We start from the raw sequence: 25289 nt of genomic DNA, 5'->3' as shown, positions 1-25289 counted from the left end.
ATCAATATAGCAGATTTTTCAAATATTGCATGATTCTTAGGTGGACTGGTACTTAACATGTTTACAAAACAATTAGTTGTGATTTATACTAATGAGCTTGGTTGTGTATACAGTGAGGATTATGACTTCCGTAAATAATCACCTAAAAACTACTCAATCGGCGTCTTTAATCTTGTTATATTTTTTTTTTGAAAAGAAAGAGTGAGATTAAACAAAATAAAGAGAAATCTAAATTTTCTAAAATCTCATGTATCCGAGATTTAACAATTTGGTCAACTAAAACCGACCTGAATTACGAAACTAACGATTAGAAATTAATCTCACGAAAAAAATGTAACTGAAACAATAGAATAAGTAAACATAATGTTATTTTAATAATGAAAGACCATGACATTTAAATACATCGATTTGATACCAGAATATCGATCCCCTTTCCATATTCACCCAGATTTATTTTAACTCTACCAAGCTAAGCAAAAGTTGTGTCCCTTGGTTTGTCAAACTTCCGGTTTTCGTTTGCGTCGAACTATGTGGATCTCGAAATATTTCTCTGGTCCGACTGACTTCGAGATAACGCGAGTCGAATGCATATATATTTTTACAAATAAACTTATTCATATTTATTTATAAACACATTGACTATTTTTTTAAGATGATTCAAAGCAAGTTATATGTAAAACGGCACTACAGTAATGTACAAATATGTTACCAACTTTGAAAATTACACTTATCATTATATAAGGTTGTTCATACATTTTTTTATATAATAATGTATTGTTTCATTATATATCAATCAAACCAGAAGCCTCTGAGATTTATTAGTCTTGTATGATTTTTAATTTTAGTTTCGTGTGTACAGTTCGGAGTTTAGTATGACGTCCATTATCACTGAACTAGTATACATAGTTGTTTTTGACCCAGCTGAAGGACGCCTTCAGGAGTTTTTCGCTGCATTGAATACCCATTGTTGGCATTTGGCTGTTATCTGCTCTATGGTCGAGTTGTTGTCTCTATAACACATTCCCCATTTCCATTCTCAATTTTATATGATTAGGTGTAAAATAAGAGACTAAGATACTAAATGTGAAATGTTGCATACCGTTCTGGATTTGTTGATTTATCATGTTTAGCATGTAGAAAGTCAGCAAAATTAGAAAAATATGTTTGTTTTATGCACGAAAGATGGATTTCAGTAATCTATTGTTTTAATGTCTAACACAATCTTACCAATGGTTAAACCCAAAATGTACAGCAATTCCAAATATATATGTTAGTTAATGTAGTGTAAATAACAGCATGTATAGATGATATATAAATACTACGTTAATGTTTTGTTAAACCATTAACATGCAAAAATCATCAGAAATACCGAACTTCAAAGTTCAATGCATATTAGTCAATTACAACTGACAGAATCAAACGTTATTAACCAACGGATTGAGGAGAAATCAAATATTATATTCAACATATTCAACATAAAATTAACATTAACAATTAGTTAATCATGTGTATATCAGTATTTGTCATTGAAAATATTATTTCCTTACTAGTTACTATACTATGTCCATACATCATTGATTGTATTAAGTAGAAAGACTGCACTGTTTCCGTCACTCCTTCAGACTTTTTTGACATATTCCATCCGTCTGTAATACACACATAAACTCTTTTAACATTATAGTGGAAATTATACTACAAAACTCTGCAATATTTGATTATTTGTTTTCGTTGAAGCACGTTAATTGCATAACGTCCTGTTTACAAATTTTAAACAGATACTTCAGGTAATAATTTTAAGAACATAGGAAAACTGTATGTTAGCTTCGTTTAAAACCGTTACTGTGATTTAGCAACGAAAGAAGAAAGATAACACGGAAAACAGTAAGATGCCTATGAACTAACGAGTAGTTAATTCGTATCAAGTTTTAAAAGGTATATCAAATGCCTTATCCCAAACTATATAATAAGCAGACACATTTTTTTCAAATGTCAACACACTGTTAAATATTTAAAAAATCCCAATCCAACTTTCGAGATAATAAATACCAGTTCAAACGAATGCATACAAACTGTCATATTTCTGACTTGGAATTGTAATCTTCCTAATATGTAGATAATAGTAGTTTAAACCTGGTTGTATAGCTAATCAAACCTCTCACTTGTATGACCAACTTATAAAATTATGTGTGAAACAAATGTTTGATCTGTTAAAGGCAAATGATAGATCAGTGTTCTGCAATTCAAATTATACGTTAGTTAATATGAACAAAATTCATAACATCGTCGACATGAATGAACTATCTTTTTTTTCAATTGATGCCTTTATATACTGTAAATATATTCTGCATATTATATTCAATAAGGCGTGGTCATGCTTCACAAATCCTTCTAAATGAAATATCTGAATGTAAATCGCAAATACAATTGTTCTCAATACGTTTGATATCGATTTATTACGGATTCACTAATCCTCGTCTACAGGTTTGTTTAAATAATTGTTTACTCTGATTTTGATAGCTTTCCACAAACGAACGATTACATTTTTGTGATATGATAATATAACCTATTCTTTACCTTGATGCAAAACATTTCATTTGAATATCTTAAGCACTTACCCACTGCACTTGCAGCACGGAAAGCCGCTAAAGTTAAAAAGAAAATAGGAAAATTTTAAACAAGCTTTTTCTTGCAAATTGAGCGTCAACTGAAAAATTTAGATTCTGACCAGGTTAATGGTATTACGTTGTGACAACATAATTTATCAAATTATGATATGAAATATTTGAAGATCATTGAGTAATTTGACCATCTATTTAGTTAGATGTTGACGAAAATGTGATTGTAATTTGCAAAGGCCATGCGGATATAACATAAACATATTTTTCGGATTCACAGAAAAAGTATCTAAGTCGTATTTTGAATGCGTGTTGTACTAATTGTGAATTGTGAATTTTGCTTTTTAAAAGGCGGAAAGACTGAACAAAAATTATTTTAGCATTGTGTGTTAACTGTGCTCAATTTTGAATTTGATGTTATAATGTTTTGGTCATATATGAGATCGCACAATTATAAGGTATTTTATTGTTAGAACGACAGCTGTAAGTAATTGTTAACCAGAACTGAATCTTACTATTCATTATCAAGTTAGGTTTATAAAAATATATGCACAATTTCTATATTTCCTTTTTTGTTTGTTTCAAAGCTCTTGCTATGTACACAACAAATATTCATAAACCATTACTTGGTAATGGTTTGTCTGGTTGAATGGAAGGTTGGGTTACTTTAAGGGAAGCCTATTCAATCATAGACTTAAAACATCATATTGTTTGCTCTCATGTATATTTGGTGTTATGCTTTTCATAACAAGTTATCGATATTCAATGAAAAAATATGTAGGATTGTAATCTCAAAAGGGAAATATGCTTTTACAAGTCAAATGTTATTCCAGGTATTGCATTGATGATTGAATAATTAATACCTCCCTGAATCAAATTTGAACTCGCTACCTACGGACTGAAAAAGTAAAGATTTATAACATAAGTTTTGTACCGTTATTTATAAATTTTAAAGAAAAAAAAATATGATATACGTGTTCGCCATTATTGTTAATTTTTTATGATTTTGTTCATTGCTATTTGATGAACTGCAAAACAGAAATGTAATCTAAAACAATGTATCATAATGGATTTTTCTTTAAAATAGGTAATGCGTGTATAAAATAAAGATTCCGAAATGGCTTCAATAAACTTCAGTCTTTTTATATAAAATACAAATATTTGATGATGTGTTGACGAAGCTATATTGTACATATATGTTGGCTTGACTGCTGGGACAGTAACACGGGTGTTGTATATAAAAACCATATTTAACCATATAATGTGAACATTCTGATTTTTGGTCTTATGTATGCTTGATAAAGACATGTGTCATGCTTCAAATATGGTTGAAACTTTCAGTTCTTTTTTAAGTGTGCTCAATGTCCAATTGGTCGATAAGGAGGATTGTTATCCTTAAAGAAGCACAATACAACGATTTTATACCTCTAATTCGCCAGTTTTAAAATGCTGTAACTTTCTTTATAATGCTTGAACAATACTAGTATTGGTGTTTATGGATAGCTAACAGATTAATCTTTCAAATTAATGCAGTTTTAGTATTGTACAACAATTATGTCATCAATTATGATTTAAACTGTGACTACCAAATTTTACAAGAAATTCCAACTTTCAATTGAAATTATCTTCTTCATTGATACTCAGTAAAAGTGGATTTGATAATATGTTGTTCCTAGTGCCATTATCTACAAAAGTGTGTCTCAGATTTTGGATAGAGTGCATAGATCAAATTTTACACCTACTCTAACAATCTCTATTTTTATGGGGTAAGGATATTTACACTAATTACAGATTGATGAGAGAATGGAATATGATAGCGATAATTTGAGACATCCTTTTGTTGCTCCTGCTGTGTTGAATAAGATAACGTTAAAATTTCTAGCATAGTTGTAGAGATGTCAGAGCTAAATTGATTTAAGTGAACTGACCACAATTTTGCAACTAATTGCGTAATAATGTATTACATAATTAATGAGTGCATAGCAAACATAGTGCATTCATTTAAAAGATTATTCTGTTATATATCTATATATATATATACCTCTTTTATTAATTGATATGCAGTCTAAGGAAAGCAATAGCATTAAAAATGTTGGAGATTGGAAGTAAAGCAATCTGTGCATTGTGCTACCTTGAAGGAGATACTTTTAATTTTTTTTAAGTAGTAAATACTTCTCTAAATCAAAACTTGAACTTGTTACTTACGAACGGAAAATGAAAGAATTCTAGCATTAGATTTGTACCGTTATTTATACATTTCGTGATTTAAGGTATTCAAATTCATCAATTGCAAAAAATATACTTTTTGTTATATCTAAGCCATGAACAATATTTAGTTTTCCAGAATGACATCTTCTATTGAATATATAACCATGTGTAATGCGAGTGTTAAATCGGTTCAGAGATAAATTCCAATCTATAATGTAAATAAAAAAATATGTTTTGATGAAGCAATCATTAGTGTTGCTTTGTTGGCTGAAACAGCAACATAGATAAGTGTAGAGAAACACATATGTAGTCTTAGACTTTAAACATCATAACTTTTGGTCTCAAGTATACTTAACAATGACATGTTCTATGTTTGAAATATGGTGTAAGTTTTCAGTTCCTTTTGCTAGTTTATTCCGGCCGATGAGTAAATACGTAGGACTGTAATTGTTTAAGCAAAACATATTTCATTATTTTACCGTATGTATAATTGCAGGTATTACATTGCAGTTTGAGTGGTAAATACTTCTCTAAATCAACCTTGAACTTGTTACTTACAAACTGAAACACAAAAGAATTATAGCATCAGTTTTGATTACATGCAACATCATCGATGAATTTAATTGATTTGTATATCACCAATCGCAAAAAAAATATGATATTTAACTGTCATCATTATAACCATATAGTTGAATATGCTTTTGACCTAGTAATGTTCGTGTGTGATAAGGAACTTAAAATGTCTTTAATATATTTTGAAATGGCTTTAACAATTATATTCTGTTATGCTTATATAAATATAAAGTATATACTTACTATGGTTTGAAAGGTTTAATTTCTTCTGCCCTTAAACGATAATAGATTGAATATTAAAACAATTTAACAAATTTGACAGAAATCATATTTTGAAATAAGCATACAACTCTATGTCGTATCTTAAAATAAAGTACCGCTGTTGTTGTTGTTGTTGTTATCTTTTTATGCCTTTGCATTTGGTTTTCTAATGTTATCAAACTTGTTTTTTTTTTATCAAACATAATGAATTTTGCAATATTCAATTTTTTGGGAAATTTCCAAAAAAAGAAATAGAAAAAAATTACAAATATAAATATTTGAGTGATTTAAAAAAAAATATATATAAACTGTTCATGTACGATCCGGTTATTTTTCCAAACTTATGGAACATTTAAACTCGTAAATGCTTGAGGAGTTTGAAATATATCTAAACAGAATAGCCATATAAATCTAGTGTCTACTGGGAAGTTGGATTATAGTTCCATATATTTCGTATTTTGTGCATACATTCGAGCATATAATTTAAACAATTATCGTACTTTCAAGTTGCAAAAAGCGTCTAGTTATATGAGTCTTCGTGTATATATGTATTCATGTCCAATATTAATACAATGTTATATAGAATATCGAGTCAAATAGAAAGATGGATGGGTGGAAGGATCTACTAGGCTGTGTGCCTTTTCATAAAGAATTAAATTTCATTTCTGCAACAAATTTAAACATTCAACCCTTGTCAAGTTTGTGTTGAACTGAATACAGGCAATACAATTTCTCGGGTAAAAAAAAACGCAAAAACCTATAGTTCAGAAAATATTGAACTTGAAAAATCTTCAGTTCTATAAATAAATAAAGTTGAAAAAAAAATTGGAACTAAACAGCCATAAAATTGCACTAAAAGGGCTCAACGCAAATAACAAATTCTGAGAAAATAAGTTGGTTTATTCTTATTGCAAATAGTCACTTGATTGACATTCTACATTGAATGTGATGGCTATCACGATATCAGATGTATAATGTTTAAAATAAGGAATTATACGATTCCGTATTGTCTATTGTGTTTAGTATCTCATTCAATTTGATTATGTATCACTTAAATAAATAGCTTTCATTTTGAATGTATTCATTATGTATGGATTATAACTGAAAGGACGAATTGATTGTCTTTGAAAACTTACCCACACTTAGAACATCTGTATAAGTATCGATGTTCTTGCTTCTGCTTTTCTTCTTTTGGTGAACCCTTACTATAGAAAAGGTTTGGTTTTAATTTTTTTGTAATATTGTTAAATTATAACGAGTACATGTACCTTGGGAAGTATGTTTATCATGTAATGTTATGAATCAATGAAAAACGTATAGGTAAATTCTAGTTTTCATGAACAAATTGATTTTGATTTCATTGTTTAAGATTTATGTAAATTCAAAAACAGATTTTCATTTGTATTTTAAAACATTTGTTTTTTATTTATTAAAGCAAACAATTTAATCAATACAAGACTTGTGAATTATGAATATTATGAATATTATGAATATATACAGTTTAAATACTACTGGAGTGATTTCTATGACAGTGGTCTGTGTCTTTATTGTCATGTTAAACTTTCGCATTCATTTTTTTTCAACCTAAACTCGTACAAGCTACGAAAGTTTAATGCATTGCAATGTTTAAAACATCAGATCTGTACTAATCATGTATGTTCTCATCCATTTTAGACATTTTATGTTTCAATTAAATAGCATTTTTTAAGCAATAATGTCTCGTTCTGTCCGGTAATATATTTTTTGTTCCAAAAGTCATTTCGTTACAGTTAGCTGTGCGTTAATCGCAGAACAGTGCCCACTCATTGGTAGCCAATCGTTAAATCGTATTTATTTTTCTATTATGTTTTTGATTGAAGATATTTTGAACAAGACCATGTCTGCCTCAACATTTGACTTATGCTGACTTTAATATGTTTGTCATCTATTTTATATTAGCTATTAAATGTTTTTTTTATATTGTTTTACTTATTATTTTGCGGTTTGGAAGGGTTACTGTAGAAAAACTATATAATTGTAGCAGACAACTCATATATAAATATTTACCTGATAGTATAGGTACCTATAAGTTTCCTGATGTCATCTTCATTTACAGATTTGTGAATGAAGGATATAATGGGGAACTCGGGAAGAGAGGTTATGTGTAGTTTGTTGATCTCTTCTTTCAGATTATTAATCTGTTGTACCAAACTCCCGTCTTGTCGTGTCTTATCTAGTTCATGTCTCCTTCTGTCTAAAGTCTGTCCAGCAGCAAGTACGGATTTAGCATCAGACAACATATTCATCAGCTTGTCTCTCTCATTCTTGGATTGTTTTTTCACTAAGGCAATCATCTGAGCTACGGATTTATCAACCAAGCTTTTAATCATGTTGCTATCATCGGTGATTGCTTTTATAACAGAATCAACGGCATTATTGAAAGAGCTCAAGCTATCCTCAATCTTCTTTATATTCTGATTTGTCTCATTTGTCTTGCCACGAATTTTGGTTTCATTATCCCCTTGTAAATTAGCGATTGCATCAACAAATTTCGAAAATGTATGTCCATTGTGATTTCCTGTTACACAACTTGGACATGCCGGTACATTGCATGTATTACACAATAACGTTAATTCTTCTTTGTGTACACTACATTTAGATCTACCTTCCGGGATCAGGTCGGACGCTTTTTGAAACTGATGATTTCTCGATAACTTTTGTCTATAATGTAACAACTTACAATTCTCACAATAATATTCCTCACAGTCTATGCAATAGTGTGATCCAGGGGCACTCATGCAAACTTCGCATGTTTTAGAAGCAGCTTGGGCCATTTTGCACTAGTTCAATAGCACAGGTATGACAGGTAATTGTATCACATGACAGATAATTCTAAATTTAAATCAAGAACGAGAAAGAGTTTGTATTATTGATTTACAAGTTATACTCCAATAATTTAAATATAATTTATTTTGTTATGCTGCAGTGAAATATGAAATAAGATAAATATACTTATATTGTAAACGGGATATTGTGTGTATTATACGTGTGCTATAAATGTTCCATATCAGTAATCAGTCATGGTGTGTATTATATAGGATCTCACCTGTTGGTTAACAGGTTGTGTATTTTAAAAGTAAACAATATATTTATTCGATAAAATTTAAGATTGAATATCATCTATGTACTTTCTACAACAGGATGGATGAATAACTAAATGGATTAGATATAACATGCCCTTGTATAAATTTATTTTTAATATTTTTTGTTTTTATTTTTATTAATTGCAAACACACAACGGATTTCTTTTGAGTCTTGTTAAATTGGTACCGTAACTATTATTTGATATATAACAATGTATCAGTAACAATGTTTTTATTTCTTAAATATGTTGAAACCGATTTAGACAAAAAGATTTCCAATGCAATGTAACTCCATATAAAGTAATATAATTTCAGTCGGTTGATTTTATGAATTAGAATGAAATTATTTTCTTCTGAATTGGCTGCCCATAGATGGCGTTTAGGTTAAGTGTTTTGTGTGATTTGGCGGTGAAATCATTCGGCAAGACAGGGTCTACTCGATAGGTCACGTTAATTTTTCTAGCTGTGTTGGTCGATTATGTACGTTTGAATTTAGTCTTGGATAATGAAGTTGTATCTGATATTATATTGAGAACTGTTTTAACTGCTTTAAATCAACATGGTAGAGGTATTGAGCCAATAATGGGTGATAGACAGCCGGATAAAATTGGTGGACTTAGGGATGAGTTGCAGGGTGCTATCCAGTTGATGGAGTCCCAGGTGAAGAGAACAAGAATTAGGGGTAGTGCTACTCTTGTGGGTTCTACACATGCTATAGGTCCAGCAGTCCGTGTGTCAACAGTAGCTAATCAGCCACCCAAACCTGGCCTCTGAATTTTTAAAAGATGAGTATTTAAATTATCTATCAATTTTACCTATAATAGCTAATTGTATTGATTATAATTTGACCAATGGTTATAGAGTATCAACTAGGTCAATCTGATAGTATTGTTATGGATAGACTTGGCAGTAACATTCAATTTTAGATAGATATCGATACGCCTATATTTATGGTAGATACTATACGAGATGGTTGTATCCAAATACAATATCGATCAATTGTTTGTCAATTATTTTTTAGTTTTAAAAAATACCTCTTTTGTTAAATCAGGTATGATTTAATTGTAGAGATGTCAAATATTCACTTAGTTGTGAATCCTTTAACTGTTTCTGTTCAGTCAAAAACAAAACACGTTTAATATAAGATTTGAGAGAGAATATGACATACATTTGTGGAAGATGAGTGTTTGGAGATATACGTATTGCAAAACATTACATTTATACCAATTTATATACGTTTAAGTATGATACACATTATGCATAACACCATATCTATATGTTTCCACCTCGTACTAAATATCTATGATTTGCATGGGACTTTAACGATGTTACTGCTTGTTATATTTTTACTAAAATATCTAGACAACTCATTAAAAAAGGAAAGCAGAGTATTATGTACTTAGAAGATGGACTTGGTGCACATGACGATGAGAAATTATGTAATACAATACGTAGCGGTTTTGTACCCAAGGCTCAAAAGTTTGTGGACTTCTATATTAAAAATCTTGCATTTTTAGGTATGAAGTAAATGAATTTTTACTATTCCTGACAATCGTATAGACAAGATAATGAATATCTTTGGATGGACAAATTATATCTTTTTCTCGAGTTATAGGCAATATTGTATATTTATTGACAAAACATTTGTCTGATATAAATATAGTGTTCATTCATGGAACAGTTTTATACATTAATCTGTATCTAATTAATATTTGTTTGGGGTTTAAAATGCACATGAAGCCAATGTTAAATCTTTTAAATCTGAAGTTATTGGCAGATTATAATACAGTGTACAGTGAAAACCCATGTAATATTGTATACGATACTTGGTTAGAAAGTTCTATATGGAAGGGGTTCACAGTAGTGAAAAATGTATTTTTGTCGTTGATAAACTTTTTAGCTGGCAAGAATATAAGATTTACCACAATCAAAAAGTTGTTAGTAAAAGAAGCACAACATCAATATTGCAAAAGTGAATTTAAGACATTTTAGCACATATATTGCACAATGTGTATATTGACATGGTAGTGAGTCTACGTACTGAGAATAAGAGAGCAGATTATCTTAGTCGGATTGTTGATTAACATGATTGGCTATATGCTATTTCTGAATTTGTATTTCAGATATTTGAATCCCTTTGGGGACCTCATGAGGTTGATAAGTTTGCCTCTGATGACAATTTTTAATCGATAATTTTTTATTCCAGAATTTGGAATGTGAATTTGTCAGGTATTGATGCTTTCACGGTTGACTGGCGAGGGATCAACGGGTTGTTTGTTTCACCCGTTTCTTTGGTCCCACAAGAATTAATGTATATCCGACAGTAAAAAACAGTTGGTACTTTTACTTTACTGGCTCTCTGCTTGTTTTTTTGGCTATTAGCCTCTTTCCATATGGTGATGTTTTAATTTCTGAAGTGACAAATTTTATGATTCTTCCTACTTACAAAAATACTTATATAGCTGGTTAGAGTAAAAAGGACATATTAGGCAATGTTAATTTGACATTTGCATATTAGCATTAATGATGGATTTTTCATCCAGTTAGATCACTTTAATGTGAGCATGTATTTTAGATCACCTTGATCTGAGCATGTATTTTATATCTCTCTTGATCTCTTGGTATAGATTACTAGCGGTACTAGAATTTGAATTTCAGTTAGCTTTTGAGTTGAGATTTCATATGAATTTTGCGGATGGTACAGTGAGAATTAGATGCATAGTACTTATAGCTGATATATATAGTTATAATTTTAGATGGCTTTTATTAGTAATGTTTCCTTTTTCAATTACATATATATTTTTAAATCATTCGGCACGACAGGGTCTATTCGATAGGTCACCTTAATTTTTACATCCATGCTATTTGATATTTTGTATCATGCATTAAGAGATTGATTGGTTTACAAATAATTTTGTATATTGAAAAACTAGTATATCTACATATATGCTGACTTTTCGTACTGATTCGTAATTTGTACACATTGAATATTATTAAATGGTTGTTATTAAACCAGCCCTCGGCTCTGTTGTGTGGTATTGCACTTTACTCTTTTTTGTTATTTATTAGTATGAGTATTATCAATGGATTTGATATATGGGTGTTAACGGAAGAAGAATGCTATTTATTTTTCATTTGTAATACGTATTGTTATGCTACATTATTGTAAACTTTACATTTGTGATTTTAATTCTACATCATGTTAAAACATTTTTGGATACATGTTTCTATTTGAGACGGTATTCATGTCCTTTAATCCGAAATCGCTCAAAATAACAATCTTCTCAGTAAATGTGGGTTAACTTGTTTGTCCCTGTTTAAGTTAAATAATGAGAAGTAACTACCTTTGCATGTATCTTCAACTTTTATAATGTATTATTGTGTAATGCTGCAATATTTGTTTTTTTAAATTATTTTCAGATTTCTTAAACAGACTTTAGATCTTCACCTTTATACATGTTTTTTTTTTTATAATTAAACTTTACATTTGACCTCCTACAGTTTGTATGTACTGTGTATTTAAAGACGACAACGTACCTGTACAAAGTCAGAAATATGACAGTTGTTTACCATTTGTTTGATGTGTTTGTGTTTTTGATTTTGCCTTTTAATTAGGGACTTTCCGTTTTCAATTTTCCTTGGAGTTCAGTATTTTTGTGATTTTACTTTTTTCCCTTATGGTTTATTCAATCAATTTGTTTTCATAACAGGTTGACATAAAATATCTGTTTTAGCTACATTGTATCGCTACACAGTTAAACTGTTGAATATTTAAAAATTAGTATATAGAAGTAGGCGGAGATTGATTGATCAAACACATTTTAATGTATTCATTTTTAGAATGAATTCTGTTTGTCATATTTCATTTCGTATAAAACATCATAGATGGTGATGCCTTTTCCTAATCTGTGTTTATAAACCGGGTTACTAGTCAAATGTTTCAAACCTTGACTTTTTCGTGTTGCCAACGATTTTTGTTCTAGATTTCATTGAAGTATACTGATTTTCGTTAATTTTGTAATCCAAGGAATTTTTAATGATATATTAGATGGCTCGTTTCTGAGATTTTCTTTACATTAATTATTAAGACTGCTGTACGAACATCATGAACATATATAAATACACAAGCACACATAGATGAGCTGGCGCCGATGCATTTATTAAACGATTGACTTTTTTAAAGTACGAATTACGAAATTAAAAATGTATGTCATTGAAAATAAACATATTCAATCACATTTTTTCAGAAAACCTTTTACTTACATGAAATATGTTGTCTTTTTTCTGTGTTCTTTCTTGATTTCGTAAGGCTGTTATGAAGTCAAAAGGTTGACGAATGGAATATTTACTTTTTTTGTCTTCTCCTTTTGACAAAAAAGTATGTCATCTTAAGTTCAAGATTTAAACTTCTCAATACATGTATAAAAGCCTTATATGAACAAAATACATATGTTGTCAACAATTCAGAGAGATTGACGCATTAAATTACAAAAATGCAATATATATTGCTAAACTGTTTACTGATGGTTTTGTTTGTTTGTGTATCTTCCGCAGTAGAAGTCCCGGAAACAGGTACGTTACATTATTTTCAGTCAATTCACTTTATGTTTCTGTATGGTTAATCGAAATTTACAAGAATTGTACGCTTTAATTCTGTCTCAGATTTGTGATAGCTTACTAATATCTCATTGGATAAGAATTCCAATAATTGCAAATTGACCAATAAGATATAGGATATAGTTCATTATGTATTTTGTTTTCCCGTGCTTAAAGAATGCGTTTCGCTACAGAAGTGCTTAGTTACAATAAAAAAGACACAAAATCAAAGAAATTTGACTTGCCTTTTTCTTTGACTTCTTGATGCTGTATTCGAAAACTTAAAGTGTAATCTTGTTAATTTTTACGCTTATTACACAAATTAGGCTTCCTTAAAAGCAGTCATTCTTTATCTATAACAGAAAATGCAAGCCATGGCAAACGTATCACATTTTAAGATATATACTCAAACTGCAGAAGCTGATTGAATAGTGCTACATAAAACAAACAAAAAATCTCAATTGTGAAGCTACATTATCTCGTTTGTCAATACATGTCTGCTAAACAGACTCTGAATATCAATATAAAAATATCAATCGAGACATAAGGCGGATTATTTGTTTTCTAATTTAAGTTCGATTGGTTTAAGTTTAAAAATTTAGTATTTGAACATTATGTAGAATTGCATGTAGCAGTCGGCATTAATATGTAGGTAAATGCATTAGTAAGTACAAAACATGGAAAAGTAAGAGAACATTTAAAAAAAACGCAGTCAAATACATATAGTGTTGACATATGGCTGTTCATATTCTATAATGAAGTTTCTAATGAGAGATCCATTATATAAGATACTGAAGATACAAATACATACTAGATTTAACAATGAGCAAAACTCATGCCGATAAAAAGCAATATAAACGGGAAACAGTCACAAACGAAAATCGAACTGCCCAAACTACACCTTCGACATCGGCGATGAACTTACAACAACTCACACGCTATATGACTTGTTAAACAAACCTAGCTTGATGAAATGAACACATATCAACTTAAAACTAATTCAATTTATATATCGACATTTTCTTTCCTGGCTGGTATCTCATTAAGGGAACATCAACATGATTTATTAATATAACATGCAATGGAAAATCTTTATAATGCGTAGGTTAAATTAGATTACAGTATATTTTATAATGTTCTAGCAATGCAAAACTAAACTATGTAACATCGAAGTTAAGATATGGTTCCTATGACCATGTCAGTATAGGGCATCTTAACATCGTTAAGGACCTGTTTGTTGTAATCACAAAAAATACTGGACAACAACTGTTATATTCCTGACTTGATACAGGCATTTTTAAATGTAGAAAATGGTTGATTAAACCTAGTTTTATAGCGCTAAACCTCTCATGTAGTACGACAGTCTCATCAAATTCCGTTATATTTACATCGATGCGTGAACTAAAGACACAATACATAAAATAGTCAAAATATGTAAAACAGTATTCAAATTTGACGTTCCATTGGAAATGTATCAGATAGAAGTTGCAAAGGAATACATATGATGTAACATGGTATTCCAGATGATACATGTGTATTGAGACGTATCTCTGATACAACAAATAACCAAGCATACATACTTCACGATGTATCTAAATATGATAATGGTATTCATACATAGTAATCAATCAAAATCATACAACACGAATCTGAAATTACGATATGACAATGCATATTGATTTTAAGTGTTAATTGCAAGAGGAACAAAAGATACAAGAGGGACAGCCAAACACATAAACTGACAACGCCTGGCAAAAATTGAAAAAGACAAACAAATGAACACATGACACAACATAGAAAACAAAAGAATAAGCAACACGAACCCCACCAAAAACTAGGGGTATCTCAGGTGCTTCGGACGGGTAAGCATATGGCATCCGTCGTTTGGCTTTTTCTCTTGTTTTTTTTTATGTTGTGTCACGTCTGTCTAATAACTTTTAACTTAGTATATATGATTTTCAACAGAATTTTTCTATGATATGAAAATTGAAATACAGTCAAACCAATTTCAAAATTAAGAAACACATGAACAATTCTAGCAAATATGTTTTCACAGTTGAAATGTCCTTTTGTTCGAGTGTTATTTATAACAAATGTAAACCATGGTTTAGTAACCAAATTGACAATATATACAAGAATGGGGATTTTGTATTGATATTCAAATCTGGTACGACACTTTTATGGATACCTATCTAATATTATCTTAAAAGATTAATTAAAAATACAAAACACTCATTTTTCTATTCTAATGGGACGTCATGTAAACTGTTACAATTCAGCGTTGCAAATTAGAAATATAATGATGTTTTAAGTCGAAACTTACATATTGGCTGTTGAATTTAAAGGGGCTAAGATAGTCACTGTTGTCGTGTTTTCATTTGACCAAATGGTATCGACGACTCTATATCTGACTGGATTTGAAGACACTTGAAATCAACTCTCATCATTTGATGATCGAGGAATTGTATCGTTATCGATATACGTATTTTCATTTCTTGCCACTATTGATTCTTGCATAATATTATCTCCATGTTTACGCATACGATCGATGTAAATATATGTTGGATTTCTTTCAGAGGATTTTAAGCTATGATATGGATCCAAATAGTCTTAATTCGGTTTGTACATGTTTGTAGTTTCTCTTTCTGTTCTTTAATGGTGTCATATATATTAGATATTGTTGATCCGTTTATCCGGTTCTTCAAAGGGTCGTGCTTTTGTTAAGGAGGTGTTCGTCGTCTACCAGCAAACTAGTATCACAACTCCAGTCATGTATCAATAATAACAATAGCAGCACCGATAACTGGATATATGATTACGTCATTTGATGTGACATATGTTGATTAAAAACAAACATGAGTCGGCTACATTTGACATGCTATCCCTATCGTAATATTGATTTGAGAGAAAATGATGCAGTTAAATATCGTTGCTTTAAACCTCAACAAAAGTTATAATAATAAAAAAAAAGAATCGTAGTCATATGAAAATTCAAAACGGAAAATCCCTAATCAAATGAAAAATCAACAGCTCAAATACGTTAACGAATGGATAACACATGTCATGTTTCTTACGTAGAAATGGTTGATTGAACTTGATTTTATAACTAGTTAAACATCACACTCAGTGATGACTGGTTCTATTGTTTACAATACAAACGTTATGCTAGGGTTAAAAACGATTTTACAAACAATAACTATTTTTTCGTCTCTAAAAGCATCACTAAGCCTCTCTGAAATATTCTAAGTGAATATAGCAGGGACATAAAATTAAGAATAGAAGGAGAATATGTCAAAGAGACACCCACTCGACTAATGGCCTGTCAACAGCCGATGGCCATCAATGGGTATTGAACGCATCGAGAAAATCCTGCACCTGGTATAGCCAATCTGGTCTTTATTCATGTTTACCAATTAGACGAGTTAAATGACTAGATGATTTTCAATAACGGTGACATACATGTTGAAAGTTTTATAATACATTGAATACACATCAATTGACAAACAGCTATACATTTATTAGATTATGACTTGACGAATACTTATTTTGTAACCTAACGCACTATTTATATGACAAGGTATACCCTTAGATCGATTATATACTTTAGCATTTCAAAATATATAGTGATTAAACATAATGTATTTGTCAGACTTATCTCACACGTAGACTGAAATATTTAAAATAGTGATATCTTATTACTTCAACTTAGTTTATTTTTTTTTTGTGGCAGTTATGGTTCTTTGGCATGCTGATCTTATTATATACGTCTAAATACTCCCTGTGTATGCAAATAATATATGATAATCATGAAATAACGCAGATTATCATTTCTTTTTGTTTTTCATTTTAAACATTCAAATATTCACCTTTATTTTGCACCTGGGGACAGTGATGCTTGAGTTATTAAACAAAATCATCATTTGTTTTATTAATAGCACAGACATTATGAGTTTGAACCTTGAACGTGTTACGTTAAGTTTCACCCGTACTGACTTCCGCAGTTTTCTCTTTGCTCCTATAGTTAATAATTAGTCATCAAAGGTACCAGGATTATAATTTGATAAGTCAAACAGGTGTTTCGTCTATATAAGTCTCATCAGTGACGATCAGATCAAAATAGTTATATAGCCAAACTAGTACAAAATTGAAGAACATTAAGGATCCAAAATTCCCCAAAAATGTGCCAAATACGGCTATGGTAATTTCTGCTTGGATAAGAAAATCCTTAGTTTTTCCGAAAAATTCAAAGTTTTGTAACAGGAAATTTATAAAATTGTTAGTCATGTCAACACCTACTGACTACTTGACTGTTAATACACTCGAGGACGAAATGTCCACCAGCAGTGGCATCGAACTGTGGCAAGGTTTCAAACTTTGATAGAATATACATTACGCTGTTGAAATACCTTCGTCAGTTTGTTTGCTTTCTACATTTGAATTTACCGAAAGTTGTGTAGCTGCGTCTGCCGTTGTCATTCCTGGAAAGAGATAATTAATATATATAGATTCCACAACTGCAACAAGTGTATTACGATATTTCTCCACTCAATTAAACCTCAATATGTAAAGCACGAGCCTTGCTGAGCCTTTTAAATAATTAAAATTTAACTGTTGAGACCGGAGAAATATTGTAATACACGAGTTATAGTGGTGGAATCTGTTTCTCTAATGATTTGTATCCTTCCTTTCCAAGAATTTGAAGAAAGTTGTGTATTTTTTATGTGACGTCATCAGGCATGATCGCCTTTCTAATGACATCACCACAGGAAAATTCAGAAGAAGCTCAGAAAACGTAAAAATTTCGACCAATCATTTTCCGAGAACAGATTTTCCACTAGTGATGAGAAATATTTTTTCTCACACCGATCAGGAAATGTGAAAATTACTGTCCTCATAGCTTTCCTTTAATCCCAGCAAGATTTCGAGTAAAAACACTGCATATCGTATAAGAGTTTATTTAAATCTTTTATCATGGAACAAGGACTTTTGCTCGGGCTTCTGAAAAGAGGGCTTCGATGTATACTTACAAAAGGTAAACAAAATTAACAAAAAATGAAACATAGAAGTTGATGTGATAAGAAATTATATATAAGAAACTGTACAGTCTTCAACACATCGTATAGTAAGCTAAAAAAAGCCACCCTATCAAAATTGAAATTGAAAAAAAAATCAAACGAAAAAATTACAGTCTTATTTATAAATAAACAAGCTACAAAAAACGAATATGTTACACATGATACATCGACAAAAATTGAACTTCATACTCCTTATTTGGGACAAGTGCATACAGAGAGTGTCCGTTGTGGAGTTTAACATGTATGTGAGCGCTAAATCCTAACCTAACATCGTACTGTTACAGTAGTGTAACAGCACAGCATGATACAACATGTAAACTAGACAATGATGCCCTCCGCACTCCAATCTACAGTAACAGTATTACATTTGTATAACAAAGTCAACTTAGGAATTTCTTTGATATATTATTGAGTCTGGAAGACACAATTGATGCCCCTGCAGATGCAAATTGTTATTTTAACATAACTATAACACTAATCGCTAATTCCCCTAAAATGAAAAAGTTCAATTATCTCCTAAAAGAGCAAAATTTAATAAAAAAAATTTCAAACAGACAGTAAAGAGAAAACTGTAGAAGTAGTTATGCAGGATAACTATATACTCATAATGGGACGGCGGTGGTTGAACAATATCCCCCCTCCCAAATTACAGTTGCATCAAAACAGTTTCAATTGGCTGACCGAATAGTTCGGTATAACTGGGTAATCTAAATTTATCGGGGATGATTCAGGTGCTGCAGAAAGGTAAGGATATTATTAACGGTTTGATCCACGATCCATATCCTAAATGTGTTAAACATGTTAAAGTAAATAATAATCATAGAAGGTTAATTCACAAATTAATAAATATTTTTATGATTGCATCTGCAGAAAGTTGTGGAAATCCAGTTGTTAATCATGTTAATGAATACTTTCGGTCGAGAAAATTAGCTAATCAGATACACACTCCTTCTTAACTTTCACCTACATATTACGGAATGTCTGAGTGCTTGCTACCTTAAATCTAGTAAACATTAAACATATGTTCTGCATTAAAGCTGCATTAAAAGAGTTTTACAAATTATCAGGCCAGCATCGTACCACTAACATTTGTTTTATTGAACTGATATGTATATAACTATTAAATGTTTCAATTCAAATAGTGACAATACAACTAAGAAAAGTAAATATATATATTTCATTTCCTATCGTTAATTATCCGTTTTTAGATGGTGACGTTCCCTTGTCACCATCTTACGGTGTTTATATATCTCAACTTGTACGATTCGCTCGTGTATGTAACAATGTCTTAGATTTTAACGAGAGAAATTTATGTATTACTGAAAAATTATTACACCAGGGTTTTCGATATCACAAACTAGTCAAAACATTTACTAAATTTTATCATCGGTATAAAGACATCATTCGTAAATATAGCTCAACATGCAGACTTTTTATACGTTCAGGTATTTCACATCCAATTTTTTATGGAAATATTCTTTATAAAGCACAAAGGTGTCAGTATTCACCTCATAAACTTACAAAACCTTTGAATAGACTTATTAAGAAGGGATATAATTACGATACTGTTGTCAAGTCATTAAAGATTGCATATTTTGGCGTTAATATTGAGTCACTGATGAGGTCTTTGCGTCGGAACTAAACACATTTATTCTAAAAACAGTTGTTGGCATGACACGGGTTATGTTCTTCTCATATATGTTATGATGGTATGATACTAAACCCCTTACGGGAAGGATTGTGCCTGATGTTCATATGATGAAATCATAATCTTTCAGTCAGTTTAATTGAAGTCTGGAGCTGGCATGTCAGTTAACTGCTAGTAGTCTGTTGTTATTTATGTATTATTGTCATTTTGTTTATTTTCTTTGGTTACATCTTCTGACATCAGACTCGGACTTCTCTTGAACTGACTTTTAATGTGCGTATTGTTATGCTTTTACTTTTCTACACTGGTTAGAGGTATAGGGGGAGGGTTGAGATCTCACAAACATGTTTAACCCCGCCGCATTTTTGCGCCTGTCCCAAGTCAGGAGCCTCTGGCCTTTGTTAGTCTTGTATTATTTAAATTTTAGTTTCTTGTGTACAATTTGGAAATTAGTATGGCGTTCATTATCACTGAACTAGTATATATTTGTTTAGGGGCCAGCTGAAGGACGCCTCCAGGTGCGGGAATTTCTCGCTACATTGAAGACCTGTTGGTGACCTTCTGCTGTTGTGTTTTTTTATTTTGGTCGGGTTGTTGTCTCTTTGACACATTCCCCATTTCCATTCTCAATTTTATATGTTGTATGCACGTTCATTTTATATATGGAAGACAAATCCTGGTACGTTTATGCGCGAAACGTCGAATTTAGTTGTCAATTGCTTGAAATAAATAAATAAAACAAAACATTCATGATTTAATTCAAACTCTACATCAAATTATAAACATACAAGTTAATAACTAAAGATAATTGTGTTTGTCTTTAGCATTCCATGCAAAGACACAAACAAAACAGTATAACAGCAATATCAAGTTCAAGGTATATTGAATAAATTGACAAAATGAAACGTTATCAAAGAACCAAAGGAGTACAAAGAAGCTATTACATGTATATGTTACATACAATTACAATTTCACACTTGATTGTCATTTGAATGAGAATTTCCTCATCAAGTAATCACTTGTCAAAAAACATCTTTGAAAACATGTTGATTATATATTTGAGAAATGCATGTAGTGTACTGCTGCCTTGACTTCTTTAAACTCTTTTGGAAAACAGCATCATTCTGTAATACATAAATATATTTTTATAAAATGAAATTATGTTGTAAAAATCTAAATTGTTTTCTTATTTAAAATAAATGCATACAACATACAACTCTGCAATATCTTGGGGGGGGGGGGGATTGTTAAGACATTAGTTGCAGTACTTCCAGTTTATAAACTATCTGAAAATACTTCGGGAAATCATTGTGAAATGTGAAAAGTTGTCAAAAAAATAACTCAACAAGACAAACGGAAACTGTATGCCGGCTTTGTGTAGAACAGATACATTTATTTTCGAGAAGAAATATAACTCGGTAAACATTAAGATGCCTGCAGTGCACAAACGAGTTATTCATTCTCATTTTCCTATCAATATATTTAACCAATATTATTTGCATCATACCAAACGAATAAGCAGACATAATGTTTCAAAATGCAATACACTGTTTAAAACAGACACTCGGACAAACTTGCATTTCGACATGATTTTCGATATAAGGAACCAAAAGTAATGTTACTTTTTCTTCCCATAATTTTAAAATATTTAAATACTAAAAGTGTTTCGTTGGTTATTTAAAAGATACCAAAAATCATGATTGAATATCTTTTTTTTTTCGGCCACCGTATGATATTATTCGCCGTATAATTTAAGATTAAAGTCCTTACCGAAGTAATATCTGGATTTAAAAAAAAATGAAATAATGAATACAAATCATAATGATTATTGATGCAAGAAAACAAAATTGTGGTCATAAGTCTTCTCGGTATCGAAAAAAAATCATAACTAAATGTAGTAAGCCTTTCATAACACTAGTTTTAAGCCAAGTACAGCTAACAGATTAATTATGTCTCCGATCTGTCATGAATCAGTGCATATCCAATAAATTTAGTGTACGGATGTCAAAAACTGTTTGATCATATATTATATGGTAACATACAAGTGTTAAAAATGATGTAGGACCGTAAGTATCAATAACTGAATATAAATCTGCACACTGCACACTGTACATACTTGTGTTACTTGTTGAGAATGCATATCGCTTTGGGGATTCCGTATATCGTCAGGTTATCGGAATTCCAATGGGGACTTACTGTGCACCACTTATTGCGGACCTGTTTTTGTATTGCTATGAGTTACAATTTATGACAAAAATAAGCAAAGACCAATCGAAACAACATATGATAAACAAATTTAATAATACTTTTAGATATTTGGATGATATTTTGGCTCTCAATAATGACGACTTCAGTATGTGTATTAAAGAAATTTATCCTGTTGAACTTACTTTAAATAAAGCTAATACTACTTATGACCACTGCTCTTTCTTCGATCTTGATATCTATATCACTAACGGAAAGCGGAATACTTGAATTTATGATAAAAGAGATGATTTTTCATTTCCTATCGTTAATTATCTATTTTTAGATGGTAACGTTCCCTTGTCACCATCTTACGGTGTTTATATATCTCAACTTGTACGATTCGCTCGTGTATGTAACAATATTTTAGATTTTAACGAAAGAAATTTATGTATTACTGAAAAATTATTACACCAGGGTTTTCGATATCACAAACTAGTCAAAACATTTACTAAATTTTATCATCGGTAAAAGGACATCATTAAACTTGTTCAAAGGGTATCTTCACGTCTCAATCTTCAAAATCGGTTATCTAAAAATACTACCATCGCTAACATTTTTAACAATAAAAATCGTGGTTACCCTTCTATCGATAAGTGTCATGCCAAAAAATGACTTACATGTCCCCGTCTTTCCACCAACAATACGGTAAGGTCCACGTTTAATGGTCGCACATTTCCTTTGCATTTTGAAACTGATATAACTTGAAAAACAAACAGTATTATTTATTTACTCACATGAAACAAACCGGGATGTGGTATTCAGTACGTAGGTGAAACTGGACGATATTTATCTAACCGCACTCAAGAACATCTGTATCGTTTTAAAAGACCCAATAAATTCAAAAGTATCATTTATCAACACCTTAAGAAGCACAACCATCCTATAAAATATTTAGCAGTTCAACCTTTAGAAGTAGTTAATAAGCAGCCTGGTGAATCTCATTCAAAGTTTGTACGATCACGGAAAATTATTGAATTAAGTTGGATTAAAAAATTACAGACAGTTTACCCTCTCGGTCTTAATGATAATATCATGGGAATTGGTAATAACTCTAGAACCGATTCCGTTAACATTTTGGATATAGTTTCTAAAACTGTTCGTAAAAACCGTTCTCACGTTCGTAGAACAAATCGCAAACCAATACTTCGGTCCTAATTTCTATTTAAAAAAAACAACGGCAGACATCATCTGTTAACAAAACTCTGTTCATTACCGGTTAATAAGTTAAATAAAATTTTGGAGGATTGCAACACAATTTCATATAGCAGTCCTAAGTATGAAATTGTTCAAATTATTATGGCATATTGTTATTCTAAACTGTTTCCCAAAATTGATCGCCCCGTAGATCATTAAAAACATTTTATTAAAATAAAGTATGTCAATAAATGTTTTGATTTTGTAAATATTGCCGGTATATTTAACGACCATACTGTTAAAGAACAAATTCCTGGATACTTTGACAATACTGAGCTACCTCTTATTTGTTATATTTACAAGAAGTCTACACGGAAATTTGTGTTTAATTATAGTCAATTGTGTAAATATTCTAATAACAGTGAACATACACCTTCTTCATGTAATTGTAGTAATTCCGAATATATTTATGGACCCATTTCCCATGTTATTACAGGAGATCTTAACATCGTTCAAGACCGCGAGTTAAAATCATTCCTCAGTAAAGGACCTAAATATCGTCCACCGTCAATTATTAATTGGAATGAGTGTCGTAATATCATCCACGACTCACTCCATACTTACTGTATGAAATGGATAAAACGGGAAAAAGCTGACAAAAAATCTTTGGACTCTTTTTTTAATTCAGTAATGAAGATAGTTGATATACGTATTCAACATTTTAAAGAACATTTTACTATTTACAATAACCACAATAAACCTATTTCTCGTATCAAACATAAACTAAAAAAACTAGCCAAGGAATTTGTTTTTGCCCCGGCCGATAAAGCTGCTAATAATATTATTATTGTTTGACGCACATTTCACATTGAGGTTCTGAAAAAAGAAATTACCAATTCACTAACATTCCAACTGACTCCATTTTCAGAAAACGACATCTGTAACAAATATCAACTTTTAGCTACCACTTTACAAGCAGAGCTAAATACAATGAAAGTCCCAACTATGTATTGGCTTCCGAGGCTACACAAAACACCTTACAAATATAGATTTATTTCGTCTTCAAGCCATTGTTCCACTACTAAATTGTCTATTATTCTTACTAGCACACTTGGTACAATTAAAAACCTGATAATAAATCGTTCAAATAAGGCCTTCGAAAATAGTGGAATTAATTACTTCTGGAGTGTAAAGAACTCGTTGGAAGTACTTCATAAATTGCATGCTTATAAGTGTGATTTTGAATCTGTTCAAAGTTTTGATTTTTCTACCCTGTATACCACATTGCCTCACATTCTCATTAAGAAAAAATCCACACACCTAATTAAATGGGCATTTAAAAAGTCAGAATGTGAATATATATGTTCAAACTCTTTTAGGTCATTTTTTATTAGCAATAAACAAAAAAACTATGTCAATTGGACATGCTTTGATACTATATATGCCCATGAATTTTTACTAGATAACATTTTTGTTCGCTTTGGGGATTCCGTATATCGTCAGGTTATCGGAATTCCACTGGGGACTAACTGTGCACCACTTATTGCGGACCTGTTTTTGTATTGCTATGAGTTACAATTTATGACAAAAATAAGCAAAGACCCATCGAAACAACATCTGATAAACAAATTTAATAATACTTTTAGATATTTGGATGATATTTTGTCTCTCAATAATGACGACTTCAGTATGTATATTAAAGAAATTTATCCTGTTGAACTTACTTTAAATAAAGCTAATACTAGTAATGACCACTGCCCTTTCCTCGATCTTGATATCTATATCACTAACGGAAAGCTGAATACTAAAA

At 30.8% G+C, this 25289-nt stretch overlaps 1 protein-coding gene across 1 annotated transcript; it reads right to left on the bottom strand.

Moving 5' to 3' along the window:
* Nucleotides 1-5638: 5638 nt before the first annotated feature.
* Nucleotides 5639-8492, bottom strand: LOC134689970 (E3 ubiquitin-protein ligase TRIM45-like). Its single transcript, XM_063549939.1, has 3 exons — nucleotides 7704-8492; nucleotides 6794-6862; nucleotides 5639-5669 (listed from the first exon to the last, which is right to left on the bottom strand). Exons 1-3 carry the CDS (start codon nucleotides 8468-8470, stop codon nucleotides 5639-5641), a joined length of 867 nt encoding a protein of 288 aa, XP_063406009.1. The 5' UTR covers nucleotides 8471-8492.
* Between the last annotated feature and the right edge of the window lie 16797 nt (nucleotides 8493-25289).

Source organism: Mytilus trossulus, chromosome 11 (assembly GCF_036588685.1).
Source record: "Mytilus trossulus isolate FHL-02 chromosome 11, PNRI_Mtr1.1.1.hap1, whole genome shotgun sequence".
NCBI lineage: Eukaryota > Metazoa > Mollusca > Bivalvia > Mytilida > Mytilidae > Mytilus > Mytilus trossulus.
This window is presented reverse-complemented; position numbering and strand designations above follow the sequence as displayed.

Coding starts and splice junctions, on each gene's coding strand:
- LOC134689970 (XM_063549939.1), bottom strand. CDS start 8,470: ATGGCCCAAGCTGCTTCTAAAACATGCGAAGTTTGCATGAGTGCCCCT. Junction 6,863..7,703: donor ATAGGTACCTATACTATCAG/GTAAATATTTAT, acceptor CCTTTTCTATAG/TAAGGGTTCACCAAAAGAAG. Junction 5,670..6,793: donor TACAGATGTTCTAAGTGTGG/GTAAGTTTTCAA, acceptor TTATCGTTTAAG/GGCAGAAGAAATTAAACCTT.